At 41.1% G+C, this 16,364-nt stretch overlaps 1 protein-coding gene across 1 annotated transcript in view; it reads right to left on the minus strand.

The window, feature by feature from the left end:
* Window positions 1-16,364, minus strand: part of galnt14 (UDP-N-acetyl-alpha-D-galactosamine:polypeptide N-acetylgalactosaminyltransferase 14 (GalNAc-T14)) — a gene marked incomplete at both ends in the record, with an annotated part of 285,968 nt that overhangs the window by 62,300 nt on the left and 207,304 nt on the right. The window contains 2 exons of the mRNA XM_079255488.1: window positions 3,385-3,469; window positions 7,456-7,543. Coding sequence (XP_079111614.1) covers window positions 3,385-3,469; window positions 7,456-7,543 — 173 coding nt within the window. The remainder of the gene's footprint in view (window positions 1-3,384; window positions 3,470-7,455; window positions 7,544-16,364) is intronic.

Raw genomic sequence — 16,364 nt, forward strand, 5'->3', positions numbered from 1 at the left:
ATGATGGAGGATTCTTCACACCCTCTCCACAACACAGTGATGAAACAACAAAGTGTGTTCAGTGAGAGGCTTCTTCAGGTCCGATGTAAGACTGAAAGATACAGAAGATCATTCCTGCCAGCAGCCATCAGCCTCCAGAACAAGACCTCCTCTAGTTAATTATTATTATATACTACAATACTGAATTTCCCTTTGGGGATTAATAAAGTATTTTTCACTTCATAGTCATTTTATAAAGTCGGACATGATGTGTGGTTGTGGCTGTCAGCTCAGTGTCTCTGTCCCACAGCGATGAGACAACGTCGTAATCAGCAAAGTCTCTGCTTCCATACGGCAGCTTGCTGGAGTGTAGAAATGATCAGAAGCTGGAACATGGACAGTGATGTTGTTGTGTTTCCTGTTTGGGGTTTGAACTATGTTTGGTCTGGATGCTGATGCGGGTCGAGTTTTCTCCCCACTCTGTTGCTAAGCAACAACAACGCAGTACCACTGGAAACTGCAGGGGCAGTGTTGAGCAGATTAGCCAACACGTCTCTAGCAAAAGGGACAAACCAGAGGAGACAACTGTAGAGATGATGGGAAGAAAAGCATAGACTGTATAAGAAAGATGGACGGAGCCTCCGGCGGTTAAAAGTGAAGCCTATGCAGAAGTGCATAAAACGGCAGTTCCTCCTTCATCCACTAGAGGCTGCAAAACAGAGCAAATCCCCATAGACTCCCATGTTAAAAAGACCAACTTCACAGCAGAAAGAAACATGTTGGATTGGGGGATTTTTTTCTAACTCGCCCGTTAAAAAGTAATTTAATCTCAAAGTTCGGCATATTTAGGGGCGTGTCCTTTTGATTGAAAGGTACCCGATCTCCCGCTTCAAGTCAGAAGAACGTAGAACAACCGCGGTTTTTAGCCGGTTAACAACGTGACTTAGCTTTAGCCCGCTTACCTCCGTTAGCTGGTTAGCTCCTGTTATCTCCAGGTTAGCTCGGTTAGCTTTAAGCTACAGAAAGCTCGGAGTTTGCTAGATGTCAATCATCATGGTGCTCACAGCCCCCCTCTCAGCTCCACCTCTTTGCCCATATTTGTATTTTCCGGGAGAGACGACACGCATGCCTCTGCCAAGATGGTGATGGTAGGAACCGCCCACCGAGCTTCAATTCAGCTCTTCAGAAACCTACGGGTGACGTCACATAGACATCGTCCATGTCTATATACAGTCTATGAAGAAAAGCTGTGTGAGTGCGATGCAAACAGCTTTAAGGTGGTGCATCACTGCCATCTACTGGTGTCTGAAACTGATGTTAAAATGTGGATGTGGACTCTGAACTCAGCACTGCCCTCTAGTGGATCGTTTGACTCAATAATGAAAGGGAATAAAAAAGACACATTAAGGGGGCAACATATGACAACAATTGAAACTGATTTCCTTTTATGACATAAATAGGCTCTAGACGGTCTCCTCTTTACTCCTCGTTTGTTTGCACAGGGACCAGCAGGGACAGGATTCAGTGGTGCTGCGTCTTCAGGTCAAACATTTGCACTTCGTTCTCCAAAATGGGAGGGAGCTCCTGGGTTGACATCAGTCTGAATTCAGCTGGAGAAGTTCAACATTTTGTGTAATTTGTGTTTAGTCTTTGGATCCTGCTGCCTGATTACTTTTAGACCCTTTTGGTCGTGTCTCCACAGGATATGGTCAGAAATCGGTGATTAGACTTTGTGTAATTTTTCAGTTGATTAAGTTTTTCAGCATCCTGCAGAGGTCACAGCAGCAATAATGGGTCAAATTGAGGAGCCTTTGTTACTGATTACTGCAGAGAGGACATGCATCATTTGTCGTTTTAGCGGCAGTGGACAACCTCTGCTTTCCAATTAACCACCATCACCGCAGAAAAGGTCTTTTTTAAGATGTATTCACCATCTCAAGCCTCTGATTGGGTCTCTTTTCAATGCCCTTTTCATTTTCACAAGCTCTTCAGTTCACAGAGGTGTGTGATTTATATCTGGAGGTTTCGACAGTAATACCTTATAAGTTACAACTAAGCATCCTTCATACATTCAGTTTGTTGACAGCAGTATTAATTTTAACATCAGAACAAGACATTTTTCCAAATAAACACACCTTTATGACACTCATTGATAACTGGGCTGTTTTATTGACAAAGATCTCGAAGATTACCGACATAATGTGCTACTTTTGGCACTTATAGTCCAGTTATAGTACTGGCGAGTGTTGTGTGGGTCAGAAGTGGGTCAGATGTTAGTTGCCAGCATGGCATTGATCATGAAAAGAGTCCTGTGGGCCACCTGTGGTCCGGATGTCAGTTTTCCGCTTAGATGTGGCTTGCAGCTCATGTTGGATGGGCCAGAAGTAATCCAGATGTAAACTTTCAATTTGGATGGGGCTTGTGGCTCATGTTGAATAATCCACATGTGGTCCAGATGTAAACTTTCTAGCTTGAACGGGGCTTGCGGATTCTTTTGTGGGCCAAATATGAGAAGTCTGACTAGAAATTATGGCAGTTTCCTTGTGGGCCACATATGGTGGTCTTCTGGCAAAGTTCAGGCAGCCACATTTGTATTTAAGTCAATGAGTTTGACTGTGCAGTTTCGCCAAACACGTGTTGCAATCTGGGTTGCGTTGTAATGCAAATGTATGTAAAACAGCTCATGATCCGTTTGATTCAGGAAGATTTCTTGTCGTATTTGAGAAGTGAAGAAGTTTGAGGAAACAGATAAGCAAACCAGCTACACAAATGGCATATTCATAAACACAATCACGGTGCAGTTAGTCAGTATTTCACCACGTATACCTCCTTTCGCCTACAATAATCCCTCAACATCATCACCAAGCAACCATTTGTTTAACCTCCTGCCCACTTTGGTGGAGGTTCTCATTCTACAGAGACTTGCTGAGAACAATCTGTTTGTACTCATGCATGCATGCAAGCACTTGTGCACATAAACAGTTTATATTTAGAAGTAATTAAAACTCTCCACTCGAGCTTGAAAATGGGAGGATTGGGGTTAAACGCCCACTAGAACTTTTACCAGCACGCTTTATGCATCTATTCATGCAAACATGAACTTCCTCCATCTGTGGTGAACTGTTGAGGAGAAAGTTCCCGTCTCAGAAATGAAATTAATTAGTGTTTAAACAGAATGTGAATAGGTTCAGAATGTTGGTTAAAAATAAGAAATCTCCAGAACTTTCCTCCCTTTTTGCTATTTTTCTACTGATTTGCACCCTGTGAGCTCTGGATCCGACGGATATTTGTGTGTATACGTATACACACCACACCGCCTATGTTACTGACCTTCAGAGTTTGTATCTGGTTGTACTGGGAAGAGTGTTGTGTGTGTGTGTGTGTGTGTGTGTGTGTGTGCATTACTTGATCGGCTGGGTCGGGTCGGTCCGGTGAGCTCTTTGTTCAGGCGACAATTGCTCCCATTTAAAATGAAGACTCCAATCAAAACCTGGAGGAAAAACAACAGTGCAGGCATCACATAACGCCGAGCAGAAAAATGCTGCAACGTTGGAATAACTTCAGATTAATACTGCATGAGGAGGAACGAAGCAGTGACATGCTGATGTTCTAATCTGCTTTCATTCACATCGCAGCACTTCAGAGGAAACACCCACAGCTCGGTTTATTTTTGATCTGATCCAAGGAAAAAAATCGGCTTCATTGTTTCATCATGTTGCAGTTTGTATGTGCAGGAAGTGACAAAGACCAATTAATTTCCTTCCCTTTGCTCCTCAGCAGAGCCAGCAGTGTTCAGCTGGGATCTTCCTCTAATAAACAAGCCTCCTCTCGGGGTGAGGGGGCTGTGATGAAAGGGATCATGTATAAGGCCAGCTTTCTTCAGGGGGGGCTTGAAGGACCTTAAAGAAATAATTACGATGCCCCAGAGATATTGCAGGGTCAGGCTTTTCACCACGAACACCCGTTTATTATTTGTTTGCTGAGCAAATCCTCAGTTTTCTCCTTCTTATTATAATTATTCTTTTGAAATTTTGCTTTACAATCTTTATAACTAAAATGTTTTATATTTGTTATAAGCCAAAACAATCATTATAATCAATACTGTCCCAGTCAGGATGTCCATGTGGGCCCAAGGGTTCTGTCTGGGCTGTAGATAAGGGTCCCACATGGGTTTGTCTGCAGTTTCCACAGTGGCCTCATCTAGCTTTGTCCAAACTTCAAGTTAGTCCTTACTGGGTTTCAGGTAGGGCCCAATTGGGGACCATTTAGCCAGCCAAAGTGGGCTCTCCATGTTCACCTACACGGGCCCATTTATCGTCCCTTATGAGACCCATACAACCCACACGGGCTTCATATATGGGCCCATGTAACTGAAACCACATCGGATCTGCAACATTTGCCCTGTTCAAGCCCACTCAGTAGCCACATAGCCCGTATTGGGTCCCACTTGGACATGCTGACTGGAATATGGAGCTTTAATGGGTCCTGTACAACTCAACGAGCTGGGGTCCAACTGAAACCCAGTCAGACCCAACCTGAAACCCTTATGGGAAGGGGGGGGTTACCTCGATGGCATGGCAGGGGTCTCTAAAGATCAGAACTGAGAAAACCTGCTTTAGACAAGCTTTCTTGTCATTTCTTTAGTCTCCAGGACCAATTTTCCAGGCTCCTTGAGGGACTTTCCAAAGCTCTTCTTTGGATGTTTCTGCCTTTAGTTTTGTTCTCTGATCCCAAACCGCTTCAACAATGTTTAGGTCCAGGTTCTGGGGAGGATCCAGACCTGTTGCCACTGATTTTTGGTCCAGTTCTTGTGTCATGTGACATGAATCATCCCTTTTTCTCCCCATAAGGACAGCTTCTGGACAGCTACGTTACCATGTCTGAAGAGACTTTGGCCAACCGAAGATGGATCAACAAGTAAAGGTCCAGATTCATCTCACAGGTCCTTTGTCAGGTCTTAGATTGGATTTTTTTCATCAGGAGATCACTTTCAGTTCCCGTTTTCAGGTTTTTCATTCCTGGCTCCTGTTTTGTCCTCCACTTGTCCAGGCTCCTCTAATGTTTTCATTAGACACGCTGAAATACGACACATTTTCAGCTAAAAGCTCTTTGGGAGCAAAAATTCCATTTTATTTCTGTCAAACTGTTTTTTTTTTTATGTGTTTGTTGTCAATGAAACTGTAGAAAAAGCTGTTTTCTTCAACAAGTGTCTTTCTGTCATCGTCTGAAATGTCTGGATCAGTGAACATCTTTCTGTTTCAAGTTATGTGCAACCATATCATCTATAATTAAAACCAACGCTCACCACTGATTCCTCTTTGTTTTTGTGTATATGTGTGTGTGTGTGTGTGTGTGTGTGAAGAGGTGGACAGGGCTATTTTCAGCATTGATTGCTGCTACCATGTGAAGTCAGTGGTAAGACAGACTAATGGAAAAAGAGAGGAACTATGGGGTTCAGAAAAGCCGAGCGATGACAGAGACGAGACGTGCTGTTCTGAATTATTTTCAAGCCATTTAGTTTCAGCTCATCTGAAACCACAGAATCCTGTCAAGCTAAAAGTCAGAGCTTCTGCTCCATCAGTCAGTGCTGCTTGGTGCATCCAAGGATGGTTATGCAGTCATCTGAGGATGGACTGGAAAGCATCAGCTACCTCCGGTGCCTTTTCTAATCATGCCGGATCGACATCACAGTCCCGACAACGCCGTACGAGATTAAATATAACCAATCAAAATATCATAAATTAGAGTAAATTAAGATGTAAACAAAATAAGATAAACAATCAGTTTACATGTTGTCTTCTACTTGTGTTCAAAGTCAAGAAGAAGAAGTAAGAGCAAAGATTTACATGGATTTTAATTACAGTACCTGTCAAAAGTTTGGGCACCCTAACCCATCTAATTTCAACCAGTTGTTTCCAAGTAAACTGGGAAATGGAGACTTCTAAGCAGCACTTTGTAACTTTCTGACCATTAAAATATGCTGAAAGAATCATTTTAACAGCAGCACCACTTTGTATGAAAACTTAACAAATGTGGGAATAAGACGGATTGCTGGTCACAGTCCCAGTAACCTACTGGTTTAATGTTTAAGGCTCTGTGCTTTGCTATACATACACATACACTCTCAAAATTAGAGGTACAAGATCAGGACATTTCTGTACCTATAGGTACATTTTAAAGAAATGTTCTCTCAAAAGTACAATACTGGTCTTTAAGAGACCAGAAGCACCTTCAGAGTACGAAAAAGGGTTCAAAGTGACATAAAGTACAAATTTATACCATTTCGACCATCAGGGTACCTGCAGCATTGAAAAATGTAATGTTAATGGCTGTAATGTTACAAACTAGAGCAGAGTTGAGTGATGACAGTAGTACTACTTAACAGTCATTTACTACACCAGACAATGAAGGTCAGATGCTGCAAACTAAGTGTATGGCTGCTCAGTATTTTGAGTTTTTGAAGATTATTTCTAGATTAAAGATAAGATAATATTGCTAAATTGCATGGACCAGGCCTAATGCTGTGGAAACATTAAAAAAAAAACATGACTTGATAAGGTGAGGTTGAACTTGATAAGGTACAAAAGTAGACCAGAACTGAAGGGTACAGAAATGTCTCTCAAAAGAGTACACCCCCAGCGACAAGCATTTGTACCTTTTTAGGTACAAGCTGGTACCTCTATTTTTGAGTGTGTATAATAACGGCAGGTGTACGCCATTTCAGCAGTTCAACGCAGATAATTACACAAGCTTTTGTTTCCCCGTCAGGTACATGATCCAAATCACGCCTTCACATCCATTTAACCGTGAAGTAGTCGCCATGACAACGTTACCTGACCCAAACATGACAAAGATGGCCTAAACACAGGCAGAAAGAAACGTGCTCATCGGATCCAAGAATTCCTGCAAGACTGGATCGGGTTTACATCGCCCTCTCCCAGGCACCGCCTCGGCAGCCAATCCACACCAACCACCACCCAACATTCATCCAGCAGCGATGCTACGCTGCTCCTGTGGGAGCAGGATTCAAACCGCCAACCTTCCAGCTATTGGACGAGCCACTCTACCACCTGAACCAGCAGCACTAGAGGTTACTTATTTCTGTTTTTAGTCTACGACACAACACCATATAAATGTTTGGATGAATTTAGGAGAAAAACAGATGATCAAGTTAAGCTTTTAAGTTTCCAAAGATAAAATCCGATTAAAGGAAATAAACGATTCCGGCTCCTGCAGGTATCCAACCAGCAGGGAATAAAAAAGCTTTGAAAGTGGTTGAAAGGAAGGAAAATATTTCAAAAGGTGTTTGAGCTTCACAACACAGAAAGCAGGTTCATGAACTCATGGCGATGGGTTTCCTCATGAATCAGACGCCCTCGGGGCTTTTCCTTCTGTCATCAAAAGATACCCTGAAGGCACCTCAAAGATATCTTTCTGTATTCATCTGAGCGCAGGTGGAAGAAAGTCTTTTCATACCTCCGCGGAGATCAGCAGATGCTGCCACGTAGGCGAAGGTGTCCATGTTGATGATATCAATGACAGGGCTGACCACACGAGTTGAGTCCTGGACACAGAAACACACACACACACACACACACACACACACACACGGTCACAGCTTTGAAAGGAAATATAACAGCATGAAAAGATGAGCTAAAAAAGCAGGAAATAAATGATAAAAACCAAAAAGACTGAAAAGGAGAACTTGTTCCTTCAGATCATCAAAATCTGTTGAAAGAAATGAGATTTTCGGTCCAGTGTGTGTTCATCTGTGTGTGAAACTGATTGTATACTTCAAGGTCATTATGCTGCTCCACACTAAAAGAAATTTCAGTCATTCAGCAGCAATCATGCAAACAGCGGTTAGAGAGACGGGAGTGATCGCTCTCTCTGTTCCCTGCAATTCAGTCCCATTATGTTCACTTTACAGACAGAAACGTCTGAAAACTCTGCAGCATCGAATGTAAAAATGCAGAAAGTTTCAAATGACAGATTGATCTGTGAGGAACAGAACAAAACCAAGGACATGTTTTCATTGTGCTGTGTGGTTTAATTTTCATTAAGACATCAGAGACGTGAACGACGAGCTACAGGAGACGTTCAATCATTTGGAGATGTTGGAGGTTAAACCTCAGTGTTTGGAAGATGTACTTTAACCCACAGGCTGTAGTTTATCAGCGTCATTTTTGAGGCACCTGAGAGGCAGCAGTGAGATTATTTATGAAGCATGGAGATATTTTAACTCTGGTTTAATTGGCATCATTTTAAGGTTTGCAACACTTTGCTTATTGCTGGAGAAAAGCAGTAAATTTACAAGCCGTTAGCTGCCTACCGTTAGAGTAAGATCCATGACTTTTAGACCGCAGCAGCTCTGTTAGAACGCCTAGCTAACCCTGAACCACTTTGTGGAACGTTTTTGTTCAGATTAAGATAGAAAGTAAGAATCTGGACTGTTATTCAGGTTTTATATAATTTATTGTTGTTAAACTGTGGAGAAAGAAGCCTCTCCATTACATTAACAAATGACTAGACTGTTGTCATGGTGACAACATGACGACTTGTGAAAAGGAAAATTTCCATTTCACAGTTTTCAGCTAATGCATGCCCAGGTATGTTACAGATACCTGACAGATCCTGAATAAGACCTTTTAGCCAAGTTTACACCAACACATGATGGTTCACTGTAACGCTGTTGTGTTCCAACTGAACCGCAATAGAAGCCGTAGCGGCATGGCGCCATCGCAGCGTGACTCTTTCCTTGCACTGAAACCACAACATGACCCGGAAACAAAGAGGAGAATCCATCCACATCCATCCATATTTCTGCTTGTGTGTGAATGTTTATGACTGTGCTTCATAACGGTGTTTTAAACAGAGTTTTAACTAACAAAAAGAAAATCTGTTGCGCCAAACAAGGAGTAATTCTTGCTTCATCCTTATGCCAGGTCACCTGAGGAGTGACCCGTTTTATTTCAACCAATAAAAGAATCGCAGTGTGTCAAGCTCCACCCTTTTGGGTCAGGTCGGTTCGACTGGTACCACAACGCAGCTGCACGGTGGAATAGTGGTTAGCGCTGTGGTGCTCACAGCAAGAAGGTTGCTGGTTCGATCCTTGGCTGGGGTGAGGTTTGGGCAGTGTAGAGTTTGTGTAGAGGTTTGCATGTTCTCAAATAAATCTCTCTGGGTACTCCGGCTTCTTCCCACCATCCAAAGACATGCATGTTAGGTTGGTTGGTTGCTGTAAATTGCCTTTTGTCTCTGTGTGTCCCTGCGATGGACTGGCGAGCTGTCCAGGATGTACCCTTCCTTTCGCTCAAAGACTACTGGGATAGGCTCCAGCTAACCTGTGACCCTTCATAGAACCAAGCGGTTAGGATAATGAATGAATGGTACTACAACGGGAACATCCCGAATGAGTAGGACAGATCAGGTCAGATAATAGGGTACCTGTTAAAGTTCCCGCATTTTTCCCGTTTTTCTGGTAAGTTCTGCTGAACATGCTCCAACAGTTAAAGCAGCACTGCTGAACTTTTCGCACTTTGGCGCCCCCTTAACAACGACTAATCCAGCATCCATGTTGTATCCTGTCTCATCTTTGAGACCTCTCCATGCTGAAAAAGTCAGTCTGTAAGTGTAGCTTCTCTGCTTTTGTACGCTGCAGGGCAAAGGCAGGCTGAATGAATCAGCACGATTTATGCTCAGCGCTTTAATAAGAGAGAAAATCATTTTAATTTAAGCTCTGAAAATAAAAAAAAAATATATATGAACAAACTTCCATTTATTCATTCATTATCCAAACCAATTGGTCCAATGAAGGGTCGCGGGTTAGCTGAAGCCTATCACAGCAGTCTTTGGGTGAAAGGCAGGTGTTTCTGGACATCTCGCCAGTCCATCCATTTATTGTTGGGCTAAATTTTTATTTCTGAACCGACTGGTTAAAACTGAATAAAACTGAAATAGGTGAAACTTAGAGCCGTGATTTAAATGTTTAGGTGTTGCAAATTATTTAATCTTAGGAGGGAATCTGTAAACATATGGTGTGAAAAAATGATCATCCAAATAACAAACAGTTTTTTTTTGTTTTTTTTTAAAAGAAAATTATGTTAATGCTGAAAAAAGAATCACAAGAACAGTGATCCTGCAGCAGGAACGTTGGGATAAACAGGCATCGGATCAGGAGACAGTGGAAGGATTCAAGCTCTTCATGGGAAGCTTTTCTGCACATCTTCACTCCAGAAGAAAACAGAACAAAGCAGGAAAAGACCAACAAAAAGGGCAAAAAGCTCTTTCCTGTGTTCTCATCCTTTAAGCCATTAAACTCCCACAGATTTAGTCCAGTTATGGTTCCTGTAACCGTTAAACACAACCCTAAATCCTTCTCAAGGAAGAGCTGCCAAAATGTCTGCACTTCATTTCCCCTCATATTTCCACCTCTGATGGCACCATTTGCTCCTTACAAGGATAAAAGTATGAAATCTCTCTCACACACTCACACACACACACACACACACACACACACACACACACACACACACACACACACACACACACACACACAACTCCAGCTCCTTGTTAAATCATGGAGTGTCCCTCTATTAGTTTGGTCAAACGGCTGGATGCGCCTTGAGCCAGTGATATTACAGAGCAGGTGGAGCGGTTCTGGACCATTAGCTGCAGGGTCAGTGCAAGGGGACGCAGGCTGCATCCCTCTGCCCCCCCCTCCCTGCATTACAAAGCACCATGCCTGCTTTATAGCTGTTAGGGTAATGACACTGCGCAGCACTCAGGGTGAAGCATTCGAGACATTACTGTTGTAATTGGATGACTGTTATTTTCACATCTCTCTGGAGCAGTTTCTTAATTTTACCCATTTCTTTCTTTTTTTTTTTTTACCTAATTTGAAATGAGAACATTAGAGGACTCAGCTGAAAGCAAAGTGACTCTAAAACAACCTGCATCATCGTCTGTCATACAGTCACATGCACAGGAATGTACTCTCGGTGGTGATGTTCTACATATCAGGATAAAGTAAATTGTCGGGTTTCTGTCCGGTCTTAAATTAAATGGACTCTGATAAAACACACATCTGATACACACTGATAAAAGCCAACATTTCACATCTTGTCAGTATAAACAAAGCCGAAAAGGCTGGAAAGTGTTGACTTTTAGAGCCTCTTTTAGCAGCAGAACCCTGAAACAATGTTTTTCTGTCTGTGTTTTCAGTCTGAAAGGAGGGTTTTAGTTCTTCATTCAGCTAAGTGACGTTTGCAGAACTGGTTTTTGGCTCTTTTCCAGTTCCAGCACAGCTTTCAATCAGCTTTCTGTGAAGTTATGGTTCAGTTTGCATCTGGAAACCATGATTTGTGCTTCAGGATTTTACTCTTGGGATCCTGTAGCCTGCATTAGCCAATGCATTTTACTTTTAATAGACTTAGACTTTATTTAATCTCACAGTGGAGAAATAGTTACTTTAAGTATGTCTAAAAGCAAGTACTTACTTTAACTCAGGTAAAATGTTTATGTGGTATCTAAATTTAGATTACATGTTTGTTTGGTTCATGCTTTTACTTAAGTTTGGTGTTTAAGAGCCTCCCGTCACAGTAACTCCCACCATCAGGCCTTGTTTCATTTATGTTGCTTTAAATTGGTTCATTTTCTCTATTTTCAGGAATAAATCTCTTGTAAAACAAACATAATATTATGCCAGATGTTCTCATCTCTTATGGAATCTTCTGGTTGTTTTTTTGTTACTCTATTGTGTCAAAATGATCATGACTACATAAAAAGCTTTCATTACATAGTGTATGTGCTGTGCGCCCTCGTTCCGCCACACGTGCACTCTGCCATCCGTAGAGGTAAATGGATGGTGTTGTGGATTAAACATGAGCAAAAACATGTTTCATGTTTCCATGCAGTTTTGTTTCTTCCACTAAAAATAAAGAAAGTATCTCAACATGGCACAAAAAGTAAATCAAATAAATCTGATTTGAACAAATGATCTTGCTAACATGCTAATGCTAACAGGCTAACAGGCTAACCCTATTGATTTGTGCGAGTTCACAAATGGCTGTCTCTTCTGACATCAGCAGGAAAATTCAGACAATAATCTTTCTCTGAATAAACTTAGAGGCTGTGTGCAGCATGAAAAGGTCCAGCAGAAACAACTCAGCTGTTTCCTATGATGTTGCTGCTTAAAACAACTAAACGTTACTATACAAATTGTAACCTGAACACAACCTAAGTTACCTACGTGAGCCTAAGCCAACTATGTGTATATATATATATATATATATATGTTATATACATATGCTGAACCTGTTGATACTCATTTTGCTTTAAATAAACTCACAGGAGGGTCTGAAATAGCAGTAAATATAGCGCCAAAGCAGCTAAGTTAGTAGCGAAGTAGTGTGTGCATCAGTGTAATAGCTGTACCAGGAAATTGGGCGCTGACAAAGGTTTTGTTAGCTCAAAGAGTTATAGATGGATTTTCATGAAATTGGTAGGGGATGTTGGAAATGTTTGAAGGAAGAACTGATTTAATTTTGATGGTGATTCGGATCACCATTTGGATGCAGGAATTATTTAGAAGTGTGGCGCCTTGGAAGAGGTTTGTGCTCTCCGAGTGCTTTTCTAGTGTCTTGTTTAATCAGTAACTTTTACTTTCAATTCAAGACAATTAAGTTTTACAGCATGAAGTGGATTTTATCACTTTAAATACAAAAACAGCTCCTGGTGACTATTCAGAGCAGTGAAGCTGACCAACAGTCTGACAATCAGTGAAAAAAGTCCGTTTTTTTCATATTGTTTTAACCGTTTCAGTTCACTTCTCTTCCACTCACTTGTGAAACTTATCGTTATGGATTGTATTCTTGCAAATGCAAGAAATAAAAAAGCTGCGCCATTTAACAGACATAATTTTGCTTCATCTTCTTATCACACCATGGAGGGTATAAACGCTTTAGTATTACACCCGACTGCTGTGAAGAACACACGGAGAAACTGTACCGTGATGAATATTGCAGAACTCAGCACTGTGCAGAATCAATCAGCGCTACAGAACACAGAAAACTGGAATTAATGCAAATGAGAATGCTGCACATGTTTCTGTTCGTACAATAATGCGGCTATAAAAAAGTTATTTGGTATGAATGGTTCAATTATCATTTATCTTTCAGGATCCAACAGCAGGACTTGTGTGTCTTCTTGGCAGGAACTTCTTTCTGAACAAACGAAACGACAGAAAAGTTTGAGAGCAAATTAAAAAGTTCAGTTTCCTGATAAAACATAACAAGCAAAACAACCAAGATCAGAAGCTGAGCTAGAAGTTTGGTGAGAGGTCGGCGTTGTATTTCAATAAGACAGGATCATTTTCGATTTGGTTTTAGGGTTGTCTGAAGCGTGGCCTTTATGTGCGTTAACCCGGATCAATACCTCATACATATCAATATATGACTATTGAGTTACAGGACAGACAGTGATGGATGACTCGTGCAGGAAAACACACACACAAACTGCGAGTATGAATATGTATGATGTCCATCAGACTCTCTGCTGGATTGACTTATTGATTTCTGCTCCGTTGGCTGAGATCAAAGGTCTTTTATAGCAGCGAAGGATGTGTTGGCAGGATGAACTGATGGAGTGGAAGAGGTATAAAAGACATGAAGAGGAGAATTAAAGGTCTAAGAAGATGATAGAGGTAAAAAACGGTGGTAAAAATAGGTGTTAAACAAGTCTGGAGAGGAGATAAATGGGTTAGAAGGCAGGAGAAGGGGAAGGATAGGTGAGAAAACGAGGAGAGAGAGAAACATAAAGCTTATATAAAAGATGGGCGCAGCCTCTGTGATGCCTCCTGGAGGTATTTGTAGAGCTGAATTGAATCTCATTGGGCGGTTCCGACCATCGCCATCTTGGCAGCATTATTCATGTCATCTCTCCCAAAAATACAAACGTCAGAATCAGAATCAGAAAGACTTTTATTGCCATTGTCTTTGATTAGGAACTTGTTTCGGTGATAAGGTGTTGAATAATCAAAATAATAATTAAAAACACTAAATAATAATATAAAAGTAGAAATACAGCTATTTTACAACTATTTTATAAATAAGGTAAGGGCATGCAGAGAAATTGACAAAGAGGAAGAGCTTAGAGGGCAGCAGTGAGCATGGGGGTGGATTGTTTATTCAAGTCCAACATGCCTGGAGCGACTGCGATGGACTGGCGAGCTGTCCAGGGTGTACCCTGCCTTTTGCCCACAGACTGCTGGGATAGGTTCCAGCTTCCCTGCGACCCTGAATTGGATTAAGCGGTTAGGAAAATGAACGAATGAGTGACTGACTGCCTGTAGCTAAGAGCTAACCACGCTAACCCGAAGCTAACAGGAGCTAACCAGCTAACACAGGTTAGCGGGCTAAAGCTAAGTCATATTATTAACTGACTAAAAACCGCAGATGTTCTACGTTCCTCCTTCTTGACATGAGACATTGAGTACCTGTCAATCAAAAGGACACGCCCCTAAATATGCCAAATTTTGAAATTAAATTACTTCTAAACAGAGTTAGAAAAAAATTTGCTCCCCCCACAGTTATCATGAAAGTAAACCTGACCTATTAAACCTGAAATCTTTTTTTGAACCATGTTTATGTCAGGTTTTTTTTCTGACATAAACATGTTTATTTCTGCTGTAAACATGTTGATTTCTGCCGTAAACATGTTTATTTCTGCTGTAAACATGTTTTTTTCTGCTGTAAACATGTTTATTTCTGCTGTAAACATGTTTTTTTCTGCCGTAAACATGTTTTTTTCTGCTGTAAACATGTTTATTTCTGCTGTAAACATGTTTGTTCCTGCTGTAAACATGTTTATTTCTACTGTAAACATGTTTGTTCCTGCTGTAAACATGTTTATTTCTACTGTAAACATGTTTATTCCTGCTGTAAACATGTTTATTCCTGCTGTAAACATGTTTGTTCCTGCTGTAAACATGTTTATTTCTACTGTAAACATGTTTGTTCCTGCTGTAAACATGTTTATTCCTGCTGTAAACATGTTTGTTCCTGCTGTAAACATGTTTATTTCTACTGTAAACATGTTTATTTCTACTGTAAACATGTTTATTCCTGCTGTAAACATGTTTATTTCTACTGTAAACATGTTTATTTCTGCTGTGAAGTTGGTCTTTTTCACATAGGAGTTTATGGAGATTGGTTCTGTTTTTGAGCCCCTAGTGGGTGAAGGAGGAACTGCAGGCAGAGACTACACTTTTAAAGGCCAGAGGTTGTTACTTGGAGAGAAAGTTCAGGGAGATAAAAGAAAAGAAGAGAAGGAACCAGAAGGACAAAATGACAAACTGCACGTAAACAAAAACAGTATGTTGTCAGGATGTGGGAAAACGATGAAGAGGAGGTTTTTCAAGTTCAAATGGAGGCGAAGTGGTTGAAGCAGAGAAGAGGAGTGACACATGGGTGTGTGGCGGGGGGGATAAAAGCCGGAGAGTGAAATAAGATGGCAAAGTACAATGGAAGGACAAGAGGAAAAAAGGAAAATGGAGACAAGGTGAAAACGGGTGAATGAAGTGGAAACAAGTGACAGAAGAGGAGAGGACAGACAGAGAGGAGGTGGGAGAGACGAGGCATGTCATAAAAATGAACATGAGGAGGAGGAGGAGAGGAGGAAGAGGACAAAAACAAAGGACAGCGAGTGAAGCAGAGTGCAGCAGCACTTATTTCCTAATGAAAGCCAATCAGACAGACAGCTATTTTCTCTCAGGGGGTGATTTCTCTACAAGGCTGGAATCATCACAAACACATAAAAACTCGTTTAAAATAACGCATAGTGCAGTAAAATACTGGAGTTTCCACAATTACCCAAAACCCCTTTCATTCAGAGATATGTCTCATGCAAGTCCTGGTAAAAACGATGGAATAATCACTCTGAAGTTGGTTATTTTGGAAGATTAATTTTAAACAAAAAGGCTGTAATATTTAAAAACTTTGAGATCAAATAAAAGGAGAAAAGTGCATTAAAGCAATTTGCATTTCAAATTTTAATATGCAACAAGTGTGCAGTTGTGAGCGCGTTGGCAGGCTTTAATGAGCAGTTTTACCTTCCTGACTGACGGAAACGAGCGCCCAACTGGAGCGCTGTCAGGGCGAACAATGAGAAGGATTATGAAACTGCTTAATGAGGGAAAATTTAACGTTGTGTCTAAAGATAAAAGATGTTGGTTTCAACTGAATTATGCATTTTACTGTCATTTTGGTGGTGAACAAATAAAGACAAGTACCGGCTTTTTCTTCCACAATGCAGCCGAACAGACGATGCCAAATGAATATGATGAAAGACGAGTGGAAGCTGTAAGAGATGAGCTGAAGGAACGGGAA

The sequence above is a fragment of the Telmatherina bonti genome (genome assembly GCF_933228915.1).
Source record: "Telmatherina bonti genome assembly, chromosome: 16".
NCBI classification, from domain to species: domain Eukaryota; kingdom Metazoa; phylum Chordata; class Actinopteri; order Atheriniformes; family Telmatherinidae; genus Telmatherina; species Telmatherina bonti.